The sequence below is a fragment of the Gossypium arboreum genome, chromosome 11 (assembly GCF_025698485.1).
Source record: "Gossypium arboreum isolate Shixiya-1 chromosome 11, ASM2569848v2, whole genome shotgun sequence".
In the NCBI taxonomy this organism is placed as follows: Eukaryota; Viridiplantae; Streptophyta; class Magnoliopsida; order Malvales; family Malvaceae; genus Gossypium; species Gossypium arboreum.
In genome coordinates, this window is record NC_069080.1 from 57,878,715 (window position 1) to 57,898,874 (window position 20,160).

The 20,160-nt window shown below is 34.6% G+C and overlaps 1 protein-coding gene across 1 annotated transcript; it reads right to left on the bottom strand.

The window, feature by feature from the left end:
* Positions 1-13,781: 13,781 nt before the first annotated feature.
* On the bottom strand, positions 13,782-14,297 carry LOC108485044 (uncharacterized). Its single transcript, XM_017788904.1, has one exon. It carries the CDS (start codon positions 14,295-14,297, stop codon positions 13,782-13,784), a length of 516 nt encoding a protein of 171 aa, XP_017644393.1.
* Between the last annotated feature and the right edge of the window lie 5,863 nt (positions 14,298-20,160).

The following is a 20,160-nucleotide window of genomic DNA, read 5'->3' on the forward strand; positions in this document are numbered from 1 at the left end:
TACCATAAATCATACTGCAATAATCTTTACTTGATGTACAAAACTATTTTTTTAAATAAACTTTTTCGTATTTCGAGATTCGAAAGGTCGTTACCTAACTTACGGGGTTTCAACTTTCTCGATGAATCTGAATAAACGAACGTTTTTAAAAGCACGAATTTTAAATAATCTCGGGAATTATGAAAAGATCGTGTTCTAACTCACGGAATGTGATTTCTTTCCAAAATCGAAATAATCAAATACATTTCAAAAATAAATAAACTTTGGTGTTTATTCTCGTTTCAGCGATTTAAAATATTGTGTACTAACTTACGGGACATAATTCTTTTCCTCGATTAATGTAAAACACACCTTTTACTCAAAATTTTTTTAATTAAGTAATAATTTAACGATGGATCGTATTTTTCTTTAAAATTCTCAATTTTTGACACTTAGACACTAATTAATCAATTAGGTACCAATTTTGGGCGTATCGAGGGTACTAATCCTTCCTTGTAACACCCCAAACCCGGCCTAGACGTTACGATTGAATTTGACGTGCCACATCAATTACCCGAAAACCCGACAAGCTTATGATGATAAATCGGCTGTCGTAAAAGCCTTTATATTTTTAAAGCCCATGTATGCCTAGAGTTTCATGCTATTTAAAACGTGTATGGTTTTCAATACGTTTGTTTTTATCAGAACTAAAGTTGCAGGTTTGCTTACAGAAAACGTTATTATTTTGAAAATCCGATGTTCCTACTCTAGCAGTTGATAAATACCAAATCATAGCCTAATTAAAAGTTAAAACCCCAAATGGCCTTATTAAAAAAACAAAACCCAAATATAAAATCACTAAATAATAAAGTCATTCGTGATCGTGTGGCCGCCTCGAGTCCCTCGCAGCTCCAAACCGTCTAAGGTTGAGGATTACCTATACAATTAAAAGAAAGGGTGAGTTTACGAAAACTTAGTGTGTAATCCCTTATCAGACTATAGAAAACAGTGCATGCAGTAATAGTCTAGGCTTGAGCCCTATTCAGTGTTAGTACAGTCTGGGCCTTATCCCTTAAACAGTAGCTGTGTGGGCCTAAGCCCAATACAGTTTCAGTATAGTGCAAAATGCAACCCACCCCAAAACCATCCAACACACCACCCGTACCAACCAAGAGGAGCTCACTTACCTTGATCGAAGTAGGGAAAAATTCAGCAGATAAAAGAAGATATTCGACTAGCACCAAGATAAACCCGGATAAGATGAGAAGGAAAAGAGTTTCGACACAGGCTAGAGAGTGAACTGAAAGAGTGTATTCGGCACAGAGTGAAAAACAAAAGGGAGAAATAGTAGGAAAGAATTTCGGCTTAACCTGAAAGATACCAAAAGAAATCGGCACAAGAGGGAAATGGTATCAAGAGAACAAAAATGCAAAACCTGAAATAGTCTAAGAACAATTCGGCACCTATACTCTTTCTAATTGTCGAAAACACACTCTCCAAAACCCCTTAGCCGAATTTGCACTCACAAGCACCCCTATTCGGCTCCAACTCCTACCAATTCAAATCCCTTGAAATCCTCCAAGATTTTCTCCTCTTATCCCTCCATAACAACCTCCAAGACCCATTCAAACTCTCACCCAACAGAGTTTCAGTCCACCACTAACTCTTGCCGTCCCAAGCAGCAAAATTAACATCTTTTACCTTCTATGATATTCGAACCCCAGTCTTCTCACCTCCCAAACATGCCACATGCCACCAAGCCACAAGGCTTTTTGTGGTAACAAACAACCACAATTATACATAAAGCCTAGGTGCCAACGTTCAGGTTCTTTTTAAGAGAAAAACAAAATTTTTGCAAAAGCCAGAGCTTGAACCCAAGCCTTCTCAAACACCCCTAAACACGCCCAAAACATTTAGCCACCACACCAAACATGCGTTTTATGTTAGACCCGACAAAATTACAAACCCTAAATTTTTAGGGCGTTACATTCCTCGTGTGTAATCGACTCCCGAACCTGTCTTTCTGAATTTCATGGACCAAAATCGTAGTTTAAATAAATAAAACCATTTACTAAAAACAACCACTTTTACGAGGTGACCCAATCACGCCTCATCAAAAAGGATTGCTGGCGACTCCCGTTTTTTCATTTTCATTTTTAAAATCAAGTTGATCCCCATTTTCAAAAAACATGGTTTCGACGCCCTAAACTGCATTTGACTGATAACATTGTTTGACGTACGCATGTCTTCTATGGGGATTACACGTTGAGTTTACGTAAACTCACCCCTTTCTGTTTTATCTGTGTAGGTAATCCTCAGACTTAGATGGATCGGTGTGGCGAAGGACTCAACGGTGACCACATGTCTATTGAACTACTTTAATTTCACTTAATGATTTTTATTTCCTATTTTTCTGGGGTATTTTTGATGTAATTTGGGACTTTTGGACTGTCTGCCTTTTATTTTGGATTTTAACTGTTTCCATGGACTTTTAAACTACAAAACTTAACGAAAACTCAGTTTCAATAAAAATAACGTTTTTCCTAAATGCGACTGGTTTTCTTTAAATATCATGGTTTTAAAAACTTCTGCTATAGAATATGTTTTTAAACGAATCAAATTAACGAGAAAATAATCTTGAAATTGACGAGAGATAAATAGAAGCTAATAAACGGAAACAGTTTTAAATTGATAAATGCGATTTCAAATCCCATTCCATGTGGCATCGCTAGATTCAACTATAACATCTAGGCTGGATTTGAGAGTGTTACATAGTTAAGAGAGTTGAGAGAATAGGATGTGAGTGGAAAAAAGTAAAATTGGGTGGTATTTATGGGGAAAAATTTTGGACTGTTGGGCATTTAAATATTTTTACCATTTACCTGCCAAAGATCAAAGAACTGTTGGGGGAAAGCCCGCCCAGCTGGACGCGCTTTCTGTTTCTCTTTTTAAAAACGGCTTATTTCCTTAATTCAAAAAAAAGCCTAAAACACTAATATTAAAAAAGGCATATACCGCTAAATTAGTCGAATATTTTATAATTGGTATATATTATATTAAGGTTAAAATATGTTTCAAGTTATTGTATTGTTCATAAATTTAGAATTTAGTCTTTTACTTTTATTTTAAAAATTTAGTTCCTATAATTTTTTCAAATTTCAAATTTTAAATCCAATTGATAATACTACTTTAAAATTTATTTATCAAATTCAATAATGTGTTATTTTGAAATTAAAAAAATACTCACTTAGTAGTCATGTAAAAAAAAGAATATTGTATTAAGTAAGAATTTAAAAGAAAAACTTTAACAGCTTTTAGCAATTGAACTTGTATTTTAAATTTAAAAATAGAAGAACTAAATCACTTAAAATAGAAGTAAAAAACTAAATTTAAAATATAAAAAGTTGCATGTCTTAAAGTAAAATTTTCCTAATTTATTGCATAGTCATTAATTCGATAAGATAGGGAAAAGGAGGAGGAAAATTATCTTTTTCCCTATTCGTGATCGCATGAAGAAAGAAAAATACAAATAGAAGGAAAAATGTTTAGTAATTAATACTGATATGATATTCATAGAAAAGGAAATAAAATATTTATTTCTTATTTATGGTTATTTGAAAGAAAGAAAAATAAAAGGAAATAAATATTGCTTTTATTTCTAGCTAAAATCTTATCTTAAAATTGATTATTATAAATTTATAGCTCATATTATATAATATTTTATAGATCTTATTGCAAATAATATATTTTTAAATTATTAAAAACAATTGTTCTTATTTTCTTTATAAAAATATATAATTTATTCTTATAATTACTAAAACATATGATAACATGTTTTGATTTATAATTCTTTTCATATCAATTAAAATATTTTTTCCAAGTATAAAATTTTAAATTCATATGCTACTACTAAATAATATATTTTAACTTTTATTATAACATATTTCTATAAAATAAAATAAAATAAATTTATTTTTACTCTACTAATTGATTTGACTTTTACATAAATAAATATGTAATACTCTTTCAATAAGCATTAAAATAACCCAATTTTCTTTTAATTCGCTTTTTTCTCGATATGATAAAAGTAAATTACATTACAATAGCATTTGAAAAATCATCTAGTAATTGAATCTATATATAATTGTTTATAATTACACAAGAATGACATGTTTATATAACTATTGTAATTGGTGGGTCCCATCAAATTGGGTGTAATTGGAGCACCCCAACTACACTTTCTAATTATTAGGAGGAGGGTGAGAATTGGAGTAATTACGTAGGTAATTACACCCACATCCAATTTTAGAAATTTATTTTATACAAATTGTAAAAATTATATTATAGGCAAGAACATCGTATGGGTATTTAAGATGGTTATGGCAAAAAAAAATATTATAAATCCTAAAAATTATAATATAAAAATAATTTGTGTATTTTATAAAGTTATAACAAAAAGTTATATTATTTAAATCCTAACAAATTTCTAGAGTTATGTTAAAAATTTCATTATAAAAATAATTTACATGTTATAAAAGTGTTATAATATATTTATTTATAAAAATTATGACCAAGAAGTATAGACATAACTTATTTATGTGTCCATCCTATATATTATAAAATTAATATATTTATTCATAAAAAATGTTATAGATTTTTTATCATGACTTATTTATAAAAAATAATTTTTAAAATTACGATTTATAAGTGTTATGAAAGTTATTGACCAATTTCTAAAATTGTATTTATAAAAATTTTATATTATAAATTTTATATATTTTACTTAATCTACTTATTATCAAAATGATATAACTTAGCATAAGTTTTCTGCAAGAAAAGTTTATATAAGTTTTAAATTAAAGCTATATATTATTTAAACTGTAAATCCAAATATTATAAAGTCGATGTTAATTATGCAAATATAAAATATTTCTTTACACCATATAATGAGATATGATACCATTCGAGAGAATAGTGTTATATATAAGTACCATAGATAGCTTGCAACTCTTTAACTTGAGACATTTAAGGTTTCAAAATGTGATTGAGAAGACATTTGTTGTTTAGTATTGTTTGAATTGGACTAGACCGGTTGACCTGCTCGATTGGACCAGAAATTAGTAGGGGTATTGGTCTAGAGAGTGGCTTTGCACCTGTTAGATCGAGAACTGGTATGAATCAATTGAACCGACTAAAAAATACGTTGAACCGGGTTTTTTAATTTTAATAATTTTTTAATCAGACCGGTCAAATCGACTAGTCGGTGACCTTACTAGTTTGACCATTAGTCCAATTTAAATAACATTGTTGTTTAAAAAAAAATTGTCATGTTAACATCACCTTAGTATAACATAAACAAACAAAGTAGGATATTACTAACATGTTGTATATTTCATAATTTCAACCACAAGTGAAATTGAGATGATTTATACTTCAAAAAGTACATGGAAGAAAATTTTAATATATATAAATGTTTTAAAAATAATATTCTTTTATTACTACTATTTAATTAGTATAATCATTCAGACTTTCCAAATTAATTTAACTATTACTCTAATATATACACTTCCTTTTAATTTAAATTGTATTTATTTGATTAACAATATAGCTAAAAGTAACATTTTTTTATCAATTATAATTTTCCACTCTTAAATTTATATCTCATATTTCGTTTTTAACTTGAAATAAATTCAAAGTATTCCTATAGTTTAAGTTTACTTATTTCCTTTGTTATAATTACAATATAATTTAACTTAAAACACTTTAAATTATTTTTCATAAACCCAATAAATAAATATAGTTTATAAATAAATATAGTTTTTCCTCTACCAAACATAAGTAGGCTTTCTACACGATGCTGGTAGGTATTTTACTCCTAAGATAATATTTTATTATTTTTATTTTTATCAGTTATATGAATTTCCATTATATTTTTTCTTTATACAGAACTTAAACGGAACTTGGGACTTCTTCAAAAAGTTCGATGACTGATTATGATACTAAATCAATTTATGCATTGGATAATGTGCAACAATAATACCCTACTTAAGAATGAAATAAATGTGCCTATGCAAGTTTTTTATCCCAATAATTAAAAAAAAATTAATAACTTAAATGATATAATCATCTAATTATTTATCAAAATGGGGCATTTTGAACAATAACTAAGGATGTCACCTGATAAGGTGGCGACATTACCTAATATTTTGTCCCCATCATAATGTCATCATTAAATCGTAATTAATTTTTTTAAAAATAATATTTTACTAGTGATGCTACCCTATACAGTGTCATATGTAACACTTATACCTGCTACAATACGGGTAAAATATAGGTTTATATGGGTTGCGGGGATGGAGGAGAGCTGTCAAGCAACACCCAGGTGGAGGGCCGTTGTAAGGCGACACCGGACCCCCATTTAATGGTTAAAGTCTTGTGTTTTCCTTGAACAGTTTAGCAATTAACTGACGAGAAGAAAAGGAAGAAAAAAAATTTACAAAAGAGGAGAAAACAAAGAAGAAAAGAAAGAAAGGTTTGTAAGGTTTGTACATAAATTAAATTTTTTTATTATATTTTTTACAGTAGAATCTTATTTTTAGTTTTTCAAATAATTACTGAGAAATTTAATTATCTTTAATTATTTTTACAGATTTAGTATTGAAGATGGATAATCAATTCTTCGTATGCGTTTATTTCGATGGAGAAATTTTAAGAACAACAGTTGGTTATATATTTGAATCTTTCCAACTAATAGCAATCAGATTTAATAAAAATATGTCTGTTGATGATATGAAAGAAATGATCAGTGCAAAAAATGTTAAATGTTGTAGGAGGAGGATGTTGAAACTATTTTACAAATTTCCAGTTTTGTCAAATCCCATCAAATTTAAGGAGATTAAACTTGTAGACGATGAAAACGTAGAGACAATGGTCGCACTTTGTTGTCGGACTGAGAGTGTCAACACTGAACTGATTCAGTTGTTTGTTGAGTTAGCTGATGTGAAGCCAATTGAAGATTTCACTCCATTAAGTGAACAATATGGAGTTCAAGATCTGTGTATGGAGGCTCTGAGAGCGTTTTTCGATAGGCAATCATCTATACGCGGGTTTAACATCGATCTTAATGCTCCACCTGCATCTGAGAACCTTAACCCAGGTCATTGTTTACAAATACATCTGATGTTGATTGAGATCGATGTAGATGGTGAAAATGGATATGATAATAATGTTCGTTATGATCACGAGGTTAAAGATTATAGTGATATTGATTTAGACGAGGTCCCGGATGATATCGATGACGAAGGCACCTGTAACAACCTGTTTTCAGTGGTGTCAGAAATATTAGTTTTGGGATCATAATTTCGATAAATGAGTCAATAAATATTTATTTATTTAATATTTATGAGTATTTATTAAGGTCATATTAAAATTTGGTTAAGAAATTTTAAGGTTTAAATAGTTAATTAAGTAAAAAGGATTAAAATGTAAAAGATGTAAAAGTTGACGTTTATTAGTTAAATGAGTTAAATATATATGGAAAGGAAAATTAATGGACTTAATGGGTAAAAATACGATATCTTTAGTTAGTGGATGATTATGGGTTAGTTTTAGTGTAATTTTGATGATTTTAAAGGTTAAACTTGTAATTAGGAAAATGGTAAAATTAAAACAAAAGATGATAAAATAATATCATCTTCTTCTTCCTTTTCTTTTTGTGTCAAAACCGAAAAAGCCATTGTTGTACCTAGGAAGCATTCGGCCAAGCTTGTCTATGGTGCATGATATGTTTTTTATTATCATTTTTAATGATTTTTATGTTTTTTGTGATCGTTTTAGCTTAATCTGGCTAACTTGGGGTCAATTTGTAAAAATTTTAAAATTTTAGGAACTTACCATGAATGAGTTGGGTGTGTTTGTGAATTTAGTTGAAGGAATATTAAGCTTGGTTGATAAATAAGCTTATTTTGTTAAGTTATTTTTAGTGATTTTAATGTTTAAGGACCTATTTAAGAAAATAGTAAAATTCAATGAAAATAGGGTGAAATGATGAAAGATATGGGCTGCAATGGACCCTTAGGAAAACCGGCTAGCATGGTTTTTCTTTAAAAATGGTAATTTTGTAAGTTTTAGGTTTATGGACTAAATGAAATAATGATTAAAATATTAGGGGTAATTTTATAAATATCATTGAAATGGCTTATTAGTTTAAGAATAATTAATTGAAAAGTTTAAATGTATTAATTGAGTAGAAATTCTCGTTTAGATCAAGAAACAACTTAATCAGACGTTAATCACGGAAAAGCTAAAGTAGCAGAATAAACGTTGGTTTTGTGTTCGTGATGTTCGTATTACAATTAAAGTAATTCATTTAATTCTAGAAGTAAATTGATACTTATATATATGTCTATAAATTGGTGATTAGATTCACTAATTTGAGAAAAGGGAAAGACCATGATTGAAAGATATCATGGCATTATGATCAAAAAGGAAAAAACCATAGTTGAAATACACTATGGCATTAAACCGAAACGGGTAAGACCCTAGTTGAAAGATACTACGGCATTATATCGAAAAACGATCAAGATCATAGTTGAAATATACTATGGCATTATTTCGGGAATCTTTTCTATTGTGGAAGATCAGTTTAAACTGCAACCACAAAGCATACTTCGAATAACCTTCGACTTTGATACCACTTGTTCTGCCAATAGGGGAAAATAGAGTAAATTATTGTACTAGAAAACAACACTAGATTCAATTCCCAAGAAAGATTGGAGGGGTCATAAATGGGCCCACTTAAAACCCAACCTCTTAGATAGAATCTCCCTACAATGTAATTTAATAGCACAACATATCACGACAATTATATCCTGCAAAATATTGAAAGATAAAAAAAATAAAAAACACCAAAAATTTAACGAGGTTTGACAAATTACGCTTACATCCTTGGACAATACCAAATATATTTCACTGCAAAAAATATAAGTGAGATATTACAAATAAGGAGAGGGAAAAGTAATCTTACGAATAACAGACAAGTTTAGGGATGATTCAAAGATGGAAAAACAGCCCTTATTTACAGTTGTAAAAAATCTGTACAACACTGTACTTTTTAGATATGAGATTATACTATTTCAATTACATGCTTTTAAAAAAATTATTTTAATAAGCATAAGATATGGTTATTAAAAATTAATCTAACAATCATAAAATACGCTTGTCAAATAATTTACGTAATTATTAAAATTTTTCCATAAGCATTCATGCCAATCGATTTCAGTGTTTTTCCATGGAACTAGATTTCAAAATTTTATAAAAAACATTCGGACCCGATCCACAGCCGAGTTGTTACAACCGGGCTCTGATACCACTCAATGTAACACCCCAAACCCGGCACAGACGTTACGACCGAATCCGACGTGTCACACTGAAGCGTTACTATAAAATTCATGTTTTATCTAAAATCTTTCTTAGTGTTTAAAGAATGATTTCATTATAAGTTAAAGTGAATGGAAGCTGAGTACCAGGTAGGAAACCGGAAAAGAGGAGGTGAGTCCATCGGATTGCTTAAGTACCAAGCTCCCTTCGGATCCAATCCTAGACATGTACACCAACATTGCCACACTTTAACTTAGTGTATATTCTTACGAAACCAAATTCAATTAAGTCCAGTTTAAGGTAAAGTGATTAATTTTGGAAAACGTATTCGTTGCGGAAGTTTTGCTTTGTTGTCGTGATATTTTAAAATCAATTACTGTTTTTGAAAACGCGCCTTAAAACTAATCAGTTTCAGTGATTAAATAATATCATACCTATTCTAGTAAAACATATTAAAACCATTTAAAATAATTAAAACGACCTTATTACAGCTTAAAACCCAAATCACAAAAGAAAATGAAAAGATGTCCAATTCTCCAGAAGAAAACCAAATTTGCAGAACGAGTGGCCACTCCGAATCCCTCACAGCTCCAAGCCCACTATGGTTGGGGATTACTTGTGTGGATGAAAATAAAGGGTGAGTTTGGGGAAACTCAGTGTGTAAAGTATCCCAACCAGAGCCCAAATCAGTTCAAGCTTTACTGGGCCTAAGCCCTATTCAGAAATCAGAGCTATTTGGGCCTTAGCCCATAACAATATTAATCTAGGCCATAGCCCCTTACAGTATCAGAGTATACTGGGCCTAGCCCATATCAGTATTAATCTGGGTCGTAGCCCTATTACAAGTCGGGATATATTGGGCCTTGCCCATATTAACACAGTTGGACCATTTCAATACAGTTGGCCCACAACAAAACAGCCTCATATGATTAATGCATAATAACCCCATCTAACACTGCACTTGCCTCCGTCCATCCCTACACTTCCTGTGGGGAATAAATCACCCACGCCATCCCTACACTTACAGTCTTAGCACTGGTTGCGGCACTAACTATATTCCGCAGCAAAGCTGCTTATATCAGAGTATGTGGCATAGCCACCAGAACGGGTTCTTCCTCCATAACATAACCCAGATCCCATGCAACATATATACATGTCATGGCATACAACAAACAGAATCAGAATATCATGCATGTCAGTCAAAATTAACCCTAGGGGTATAACGGTCATTTTGCACCTAGGAGTAAAATGATAATTTTCATACTTAGGGGTATTTTAGTAAAATTTACTATTCTAGAGTTTACACACATATTATAACCATTAACGCATTAACAAAAACACTTACCGAGCGTTTTTACTGAATTGGGTCTGTTGGCCCACTACCCCGTTTTTGGCCCATTAAGCCCAAATATACCGAAGTGCACGAAATTGCGCACTCTACACTCTTACCACTTCTAATTACCAAAATTAACAAACAAACCCCCTCCCGAGCATTCACACACTCGCAAGTTCATGAATGCTGACTTTTCGGCATTTCAGCTTTTCAGCTTTTGCCGATCTAGTCTATGAGTAGGTGTCGTTTACACACCTGTTCTGTAATGATACGTTGACGAGATCCACACACGAGTTGCCTATAATCGAGTTACTAAGACGTCAGTCTAAATATAAAAAATGAGCTACGTACAAGACCCCTTACCATATTCGACCAACAGTGCCTTAAACCCCAAAGTTCTTACCTTTCTGTCAAAATATAGGTTAGATCTAGATGTCTAACCGAGTTAACCTTTAAGCCTTTTGTTGTACGCCCCTTTGTCTACACTAGCGCATACAAAGCCAAAAGAAAGAGGCAAAAATGCCCTTAGTCCCAACGTTAGCCACCCTTAAGGGGTTTTGGCTTTTTCTTAAACCATCAATAACTAACGAAAGTGATTCGAATACTTACCAATCGTTGTTCTACCCAAGAGAGTGTTCTTATCTATGATTCTAATCCCGATCTACCGTAGTCAAAAGAGACAGGTTCAAATAGCCAAAGATTCGGCTTCCTACACCACGGATATGAAGGTTTTTGGCTTTTGAAAAAAGAAAAGAAAAAAGGGTTCAGCTATGGCAAGATTCGACTTTTGGAAAATAATGAAGAAAGAAAAATAAGGGAAGAGACAGAGAGAAGAGTATGGGTTCGGCTATGGGTAAAAGAAAAGATGACAGAAAAAGAAAAGGAAAAATATGAATGAAAGAAAGGGGAGAAGGGAAATAATATTTGTCAAGGGAAAAATTAAAAAGAACCTAGGCCTAGCCGAATTGCCTATACTTAAGACCCTTGGCCGGCCAACTCTTGCCCCTCAAGAGTCCAACATTCAGCCAATACCAAGTCCTTGATCAGATCCTAAATTTTCTCCCTTATCTCATCCTTACCCAATCCCATGATTAGCTCAAACTCTTCCACCGATCAGCAGCATCCTTATCCACCCCTTGCGCCGCTTCAAAGATGTCGCCGGAGAGTCCGTGACGACTCAACTCCTTCTCCATGTATGCAGCAAAAACCCAAGCCTTCCAACATTCAGCCAACACCAAGTCATTGATCAGATCCTAAATTTTCTCCCTTATCTCATCCTTACCCAATCCCATGATTAGCTCAAACTCTTCCACCAATCAGCAGCATCCTTATCCACCCCTTGCGCCGCTTCAGCATGCTGCCAGGAGAGTTCGTATCAAACTCCAACTCCTTCTCCAAGTATGTAGCAAAAACCCAAGCCTTCCGTACATGAGGTGAGACTCGAACCCCAGACCTCCGTCCACTCTTGCCCCTACGCCCGTGCTGCTGGCCACTGCACCACGCTTCTTTCCTTACTAATATACGGTCACAATTAATTATAAACCTTACCTGCTGAAGCTTTGGTCCGCTTAAAAATAAAAGGAAAATTTCGCCTTCCATGCAACTCGAACCTATGCCCTTGTGGAACTCCTAGCACCCTACTGCCACTGCACCACAAGCATCCTTGTAGCATAACTCGGTCGCAACTATTCTTAAACCTTACTTTAGTGCGACCTGGCTTCTAAAATAAAAACAAGCCTTTGCGTGCGCCAACCCTCGAACCTAGGCACTATACCACACTCCCAGTGCCTCTGCCATTGGACCGAGCTTCCCTCTGTGTTACATTTTAACCCCAACTATATATAAGGCTTCCCTGCGTCGTTCCCATAAAGAAAAAATAAAACACTTTTGCACATGCTGGGAGTCGAACCCCAACTCTCCTTTCCACTACCTAACATGCTAACCACTGGGCCAGGTACACTTCTTCATGCCCAGTCTTGCCCAATTTATTTTATAAGCCTTATGCCCAGATTCCCTCTATGAGGCAAAAATTAAAACAATTTTTTTCCTAGAGTTTAAACACCAAAACAACAATACTTTTATAAATATATATATATTTTTCCTATCTAATAATAATAATTATAATAATAATAATTTTATAAATATATCTAATAATAAAATTTCAAATATCAATAATACAAGAAATAATAATAATAATTTTCATAACAATTTTTCAAACATACATACAAGAATATTTTTCTAATAATAATAATTTTATCTCATAATACTAATTAAAATTTCATAAAATTTAAAATATCCGTAATAATAAATACGGTAAAATTTTTTAGTAGTAATTTAATTCAAAATTTTTTTCTTAAACGATAATATTTAAAATTTTTTAATTATTCAGGTTTTCTTCTATCCGAATCCCAGACTCAAAGCCCAACTCTTCTAGGCCCCAAATTCAGGGTGTTACAACTCTACTCCCCTTAAAGAAATTTCGTCCTCGAAATTTCAAACTATCAACTAACCGTATTACTCAAGTCAAACCACTACGCTTCTGCTGCGCACTCTAGCTCTAATTGTAAATTAAGTAAATAATACACCATGAGAGAAGTACGTACCAACATCTACTTTCGGAGTGTCTCCGTCCTCACGGCGACATGCTGCATAGACCAAGGTTGGCTGTCTCGCCTTAGCATGTCCCATACCCCTGTCTGGTGCTCCACGACCACAACCCATTCCATTGCTACAGCCTGTTGCTGGCTGTTGACCACCCCTCGGCCTCCGAGGACACTCTCTGAAACGATGCTCCATCGATCCGCATCTTAAATAGGCTTCAATCTTTTCCAAGATTCACCATAATGGCTTTTCCATAATCAACACAAGGTTGTAATCTAACAAAGAATAGGGCTTCACCTCGACCGCCCATCCGCCTGCACTTTTCCTATGCTTCTGATCAGAATTGGAGGGCTTTAAATCTATTTTGTTTTTACTCCTTTTCTTTTCCCAGCTCTGGGGCTCAGCGCGTTTCACATCCTCAACTATCTTAGCTTTCTCTACCAATACCACAAAATCTCGCTCCCTCTGTGGAGCTATTAATACTCGTAGACTATCCCGGATCCTTAAACTGAACACAATGTTCATACTCTGTTGCTACTATTCCACGGGCATATCGGCTAAGTCGTAAAAACTCTGCCTCATACTCAGCCACAGACTGATCCCCTTGAGTTAAGTTTAAGAATTCCTTCCTCCGGGCATCTACATAGCTTGCCCCGACGTACTTCCCTTGAAATGCAGATTTAAAGAATTCCCAGGTAATTCGCTCAAGTTGGGTGCCCTTTTTCACAGTCAACCACCACTGGTAAGCTTCCTCCCTAAGTAGTGATATCGCCCCTTTCAGCTTTTGTTCAGCCGTGCAATCTAGGTCATCCATTATTCTCTCCATGGCTTTCAACCTGTACTCAGCCACATTCGGGGCTACTCCAGAAATGCCCCTAAATATTTCTGCTCCATTTGATCGGAGACGTTCCGAAACTGACCCACGGCCTCCGGTACCAGTGTTGGGTCTAGCGACCCTCTCCAGAATACGAAGCATGGCTTGGGACAGTGCGTCATCCCCATCCATACGATCATACGGTCTTGTGCCACTTCCGTCGTAGGCTATGCCGGTGTCTCACTAGCGTCCATCACAGGTATAGTATCAGAAGCAAGGGACTCACTGAGCCCTCTACTACCTCTACCACGCCCCTAGTACCCGGTCCATGAGTACTACGATGCTCATCGATCTATCGAATTGTCTCAGATTAAGAGTTTTATGCACGATAGAGTTTCGAGTTCGCTTTGAAATCTCACTTAGCTACGATCTCAATCTTATAGTCTCAATACAGCTCTAGCTACAATGTCATAGTAGAGTCTCAGTAATATAACAGATACTTAGTAAAGTTCAGAAAAGGTACTTACAGACTTGGTACTGGGGATTCAGTATGCCACTTTTTTAGAAATCAGAAATTCAAATTTATTCTTTGTGCACTTTGAAAACAAAATTTAAAAGAATTTCCTAACATTTCCACAAAATCGATTTCAGTGTTTTTCCATGGAATTAGATTTCAAAATTTTATGAAAAACGTCTCGACCCGATCCACAGCCGAGTTGTTGTAACCGGGCTCTGACACTACTAAATATAACACCCCAAACCCGGCCCAGACGTTACTACCGAATCCGACGTGTCACACTGAAGCGTTACTATAAAATTCATGTTTTATCTAAAATCTTTCTTAGTTTTTAAAGAATGATTTCATTATAAGTTAAAGTGAATGGAAGCTGAGCACCAGGCAGGAAACCGGAAAAGAGGAGGTGAGTATATCGGACTGCTTAAGTACCAAGCTCCCTTTGGATCCAATCCTAGACATGCACACCACCATTGCCATACTTTAACTTAGTGTATGTTCTTAGGAAACCAAATTCAATTAAGTCCAGTTTAAGGTAAAGTGATTAATTTTGGAAAACGTATTCGTTGCGGAAATTTTGCTTTGTTGTCGTGATATTTTAAAATCAATTACTATTTTTGAAAACGCGCCCTAAAACTAATCAGTTTCAACGATTAAGATAATATCATACCTATTCTAGTAAAACATATTAAAACCATTTAAAATAATTAAAATGGTCTTATTACAGCTTAAAACCCAAATCACAAAAGAAAATGAAAAGATGTCCAATTCTCCAGAAGAAAACCAAATTTGCAGAACGAGTGGCCATTCCGAATCCCTCACAGCTCCAAGCCCACTATGGTTGGGGATTACCTGCGTGGATGAAAATAAAGGATGAGTTTGGGGAAACTCAGTGTGTAAAGTATCCCAACCAGAGCCCAAATCAGTTCAAGCTTTACTGGGCCTAAGCCCTATTCAGAAATCAGAGCTATTTGGGCCTTAGCCCATAACAATATTAATCTAGGCCATAGCCCTTACAAGATCGAGTATACCGGGCCTAGCCCATATCAAGATTAATCTGGCCGTAGCCCTATTACAAGTCGGGATATATTGGGCCTTGCCCATATTAACACAGTTGGGCCCATTTCAATACAGTTGGCCCACAACAAAATAGTCTCATATGATCAATGCATAATAACCCCATCCAACCCTGCACTTGCCTCCATCCATCCCTACACTTCCTGTGGGGAATAAATCACTCACGCCATCCCTACACTTACAGCAGTTAGCACCGGTTGCATGACTAACTATAATCCGCAAAGAAAGTCGCTTATATCGTAGTATGTGGCACGACCACCGAACGGTTCTTCCTCCATAACATAACCCGGATCCCATGCAATGATATACATGTCATGGCATACAACAAACAGAATCAGAATATCATGCATATCAGTCAAAATTAACCCTAGGGGTATAACGGTCATTTTGCACCTAGGGGTAAAATGATAATTTTCATACTTAGAGGTATTTTAGTAAAATTTACTATTCTAGAGTTTACACACATATTATAACCATTAACGCATTAACAGAAACACTTACCGAGTGTTTTTACCAAATTAGGCCCGTTGGCCCACTACCCCGTTTTCGGCCTATTAAGCCCAAATATACCGAAGTGCACGAAATTACGCACTCTGCACTCTTACCACTTATGATTACCAAAATTAACAAACAAACCCCTCCCGAAGGCCAGACGTCAAGAAGTTCACGAATGCCGACTTTTCGGCATTTCAGCTTTTCGGCTTTTGCCGATCTAGTCTATGAGTGGGTGTCGTTTACACACATGTTCTGTAATAATACGTTGATGAGATCCACACATGAGTGTCCAAATATTCGACTTCTTACACCACAGATATGAAGGTTTTCGGCTTTTGAAAAAAAGAAGAAAAAGGGGTTCGGCTATAGCAAGATTCGGCTTTTAGAAAATAATGAAGAAAGGAAAATAAGGGAAGAGACAGAGAGAAGAGTATGGGTTCGGCTATGGGTAAAAGAAAAGATGAAAGAAAAATAAAAGGAAAAATATGAATGAAAGAGAGGGGAGAAGGGAAATAATATTTGTCAAGGGAAAAATTAAAAAGAACCTAGACCTAGCTGAATTGCCTATACTTATGACCCTTGGCCGGCCAACTCTTGCCCCTCAAGAGTCCAACATTCGGCCAATACCAAGTCCTTGATCAGCTCCTAGATTTTCTCCCTTATCTCATCCTTACCCAATCCCTTGATCAGCTCAAACTCTTCCATCGATCAGCAGTATCCTTATCCACGCGTATCAGACTCCAACTCTTTCTCCACGCGTGCAGCAAAAACCCAAGCCTTCCGTGCGCAAGGTGAGACTCTAACCCCAGACCTCCATCCGCCCTTGCACCTACGCCCGTGCTGCTGGCCACTGCACCACGCTTCTTTCCTTACTAATATACGGTCACAATTAATTATAAACCTTACCTGCTGAAGCTTTGGTCCGTTTAAAAATAAAAGGGGAATTTCGCCTTCCACGCAACTTGAACTTGTGCCCTTGTGGAACTCCTAGCACCCTACTGCCACTGCGCCACAAGCATCCTTGTAGCATAACTCGGTCGCAACAATTCTTAAACCTTACTTTAGTGCAACCTTTGCGTGCGCCAACCTTCGAACCTAGGCACTATACCACACTCCTAGCGCTTCTGCCACTGGACCGAGCTTCACTTTATGTTACCTTTTAACCCTAACTATATATAAGGCTTCCCTACGTCGTTCCCTGATATAAAGAAAAATTAAAACACTTTTGCACATGCTGGGAGTCGAACCCCAGCTTTGCTTCCCACTACCTAGCATGCTAACCACTGGGCCAGGTACACTTCTTCATGCCCAATCTTGCCTAATTTATTTTATAAGCCTTATGCCCAGATTCCCTCTATGAGGCAAAAATTAAAACAATTTTTTCCTAGAGTTTAAACACCAAAACAACAATACTTTTATAAATATATATATATATATTTCCTATCTAATAATAATAATTATAATAATAATAATTTTATAAATATATCTAATAATAAAAATTTCAAATATCAATAATACAAGAAATAATAATAATTTTTATAACAATTTTTCAAACATACATACAAGAATATTTTTCTAATAATAATAATTTTATCTCATAATACTAATTAAAATTTCATAAAAATTTAAAATATCTGTAATAATAAATACAAGAAAAATTTTTAGTAGTAATTTAATTCAAATTTTTTCTTAAACGATAATATTTAAAACTTCTTAATTATTCAGTTTTCTTCTATCCGAATCCTGCACTCAAAGCCTAACTCTTCTAGGTCCCAAATTCAGGGTGTTATAGTATGAATTGTGATAACTCTTTGGATGTATTCGACAAAGTTTTGACAAGCGAGAAATCCCGGTTGAACCTTAGGAATAAAATAGGATACGAGTGACATGTCACTAGGAACCCATGTTTACATGCGATTATGTAATCCGGGTACTAGTCTCGTATGTCCTACCAGTGACTAGGTAGTCCGGCATGTGTTGCGGATACTTGACAACTTTTGTGAGCAGCACTGTGTTGTTACGTCCTGATTGACAACTTGTGTAAACATGCCCATGAATAGCTCGAAAATGAGCATATATGTATTATGAGATGTGAGGTAGCTTTGGTTACATATATGGCACTTATGTGAAAAATTTTCAAGTATCCGTTAATATTCCGAGTGTTTAACGGGAATGTCTAAGTTGTGAAAGGATATGGTTATGTTGCGAGTTGGTACATGTGTGTACGTAAAACTCATAAGTAATAAGTTCGATATGTGATGAACTCTGGGTAGGATTATGATTGATTAAGTTATGATTTTGGGATTTTAATAACATTTATGCCAATTTTCATTATGTTAATTGCATGTTAAACGTGTAGTTATGATGCTTATTATTTGCTTAAGAACTTACTAAGCTATATAGCTTACTCTTCTTCCTTTCCCTTGTCTTATAGTGTCACCAAGCTAGCTCGGGGATTGGAGACCGTCGGAGATCCACTCATACTATTAACAATTATTTTGGTACCAATGATTTCAACATTTTGAGTTATGGCATGTATAGAGGACTTGGTTATTTTGTTATGTGTCATAATTGATTTGGCCAAATGTGTTGGCTTATATTGGTTGAAAGCCCATTTTTTATAAGCCCATTTGAAATTGGCTACTATTGGTATAAGCAATTTATATGATGATGTCTTTCATGGATGTGAGAATTTACATGATTTGAGTTGATAAGTATGTGATGTTGTGTATGATAAATGGTAGCATGTGAATGATGTGTTGATGTCTTGGTTGTGGTTGATTTGGTTGTATGCGTATGCTTGAATTGGTGTTATCTTATGTTGTGTAGGTGTGTGCATTAAAGGATGGCAAAATGGCTTGGTAAATAGACTTATTTTTGTCCACATGGGTAGACACAAGGGCATGTGTCTAGGCCATGTGTGACACCCGGTTTGCCCCACGGGTATGTGTTTAGGCCGTGTGTCCCCCGCACCTAAATTTTGAGAAACAAAATGCTCAGAATTGAGCACACAGGCAGAGACAAGGCAGTGTGTCTCAGCCGTGTGAGGGCCACGGCCTTGGACACGGGCGTGTGTCCCGAGCTTGTGAAGTCTGCACCTATTTAATGAAAAATCATAAATTTTAAATCGATCACACGGCCTAGCACACTAGGCATGTGACTTAGCCGTGTGTCTTCAATTTGTTCTTGGGTGACAAACAGAGAGTTACACGAGTTCCGGACAAGGGCGTGTGTGACCACACGACTTGCTCACATGGCCGTGTCCTAAACTCATACGTGCGTGTGACTCTTGTTTAGGGCAAAAATTTTCTAAGCTTTGTAAAACTTTCCCGAGTTGTCTTTTTAGTCCCGAATCACTCCCAAAGCGTGTTTTGAGCCTCGTAGGTTCGTATTAGGGACTTTATGATTGAATGTGAAAAGTTTTAATTTGGATGGAAATTTGTGGCTCGAAAATATATGTTTGTTCGTATGATAAATCTGGTAATACCTCGTATCCTATTTAGGCGTTGAATGCGAGTAAGGGATGTTATATGCTGCCAAAGTGATCATGCTTGTATTATCTCACCCCATACCAATTTAGAATTGAAGCAACTAGCATATATATTATATTATATTATATTATACATGTCCATTTTATAATCCATATCTAAATTTCTAACCTCTTATTAGTGCAGTATCACTATATCCACCATTAAATATCATTCCAATATCTATTCCACGCAATGCACACTCTAGTCAAACAATGCATTAAACATAAATTTCATTTAACCCCCCACCCAAAAAAAAAAAGTTTTAATTGCTTAAAAGCTTTTCTTTTTTTTCTGTAAATTATATAAAGTCATCCTACAATAATATATATATATATATATATATATATATATATGAGTGTGTGTAATATCTGAAATAGATTCTACTGTGTAAGAATAAGATGATGTTATCCCAACTCTTGTCACAAGCTTTGTCGAAAGC

What these genes read in the sequence shown, in the direction of transcription:
- LOC108485044 (XM_017788904.1), bottom strand. Translation starts at nt 14,297, where the DNA reads ATGGATGGGGATGACGCACTGTCCCAAGCCATGCTTCGTATTCTGGAG.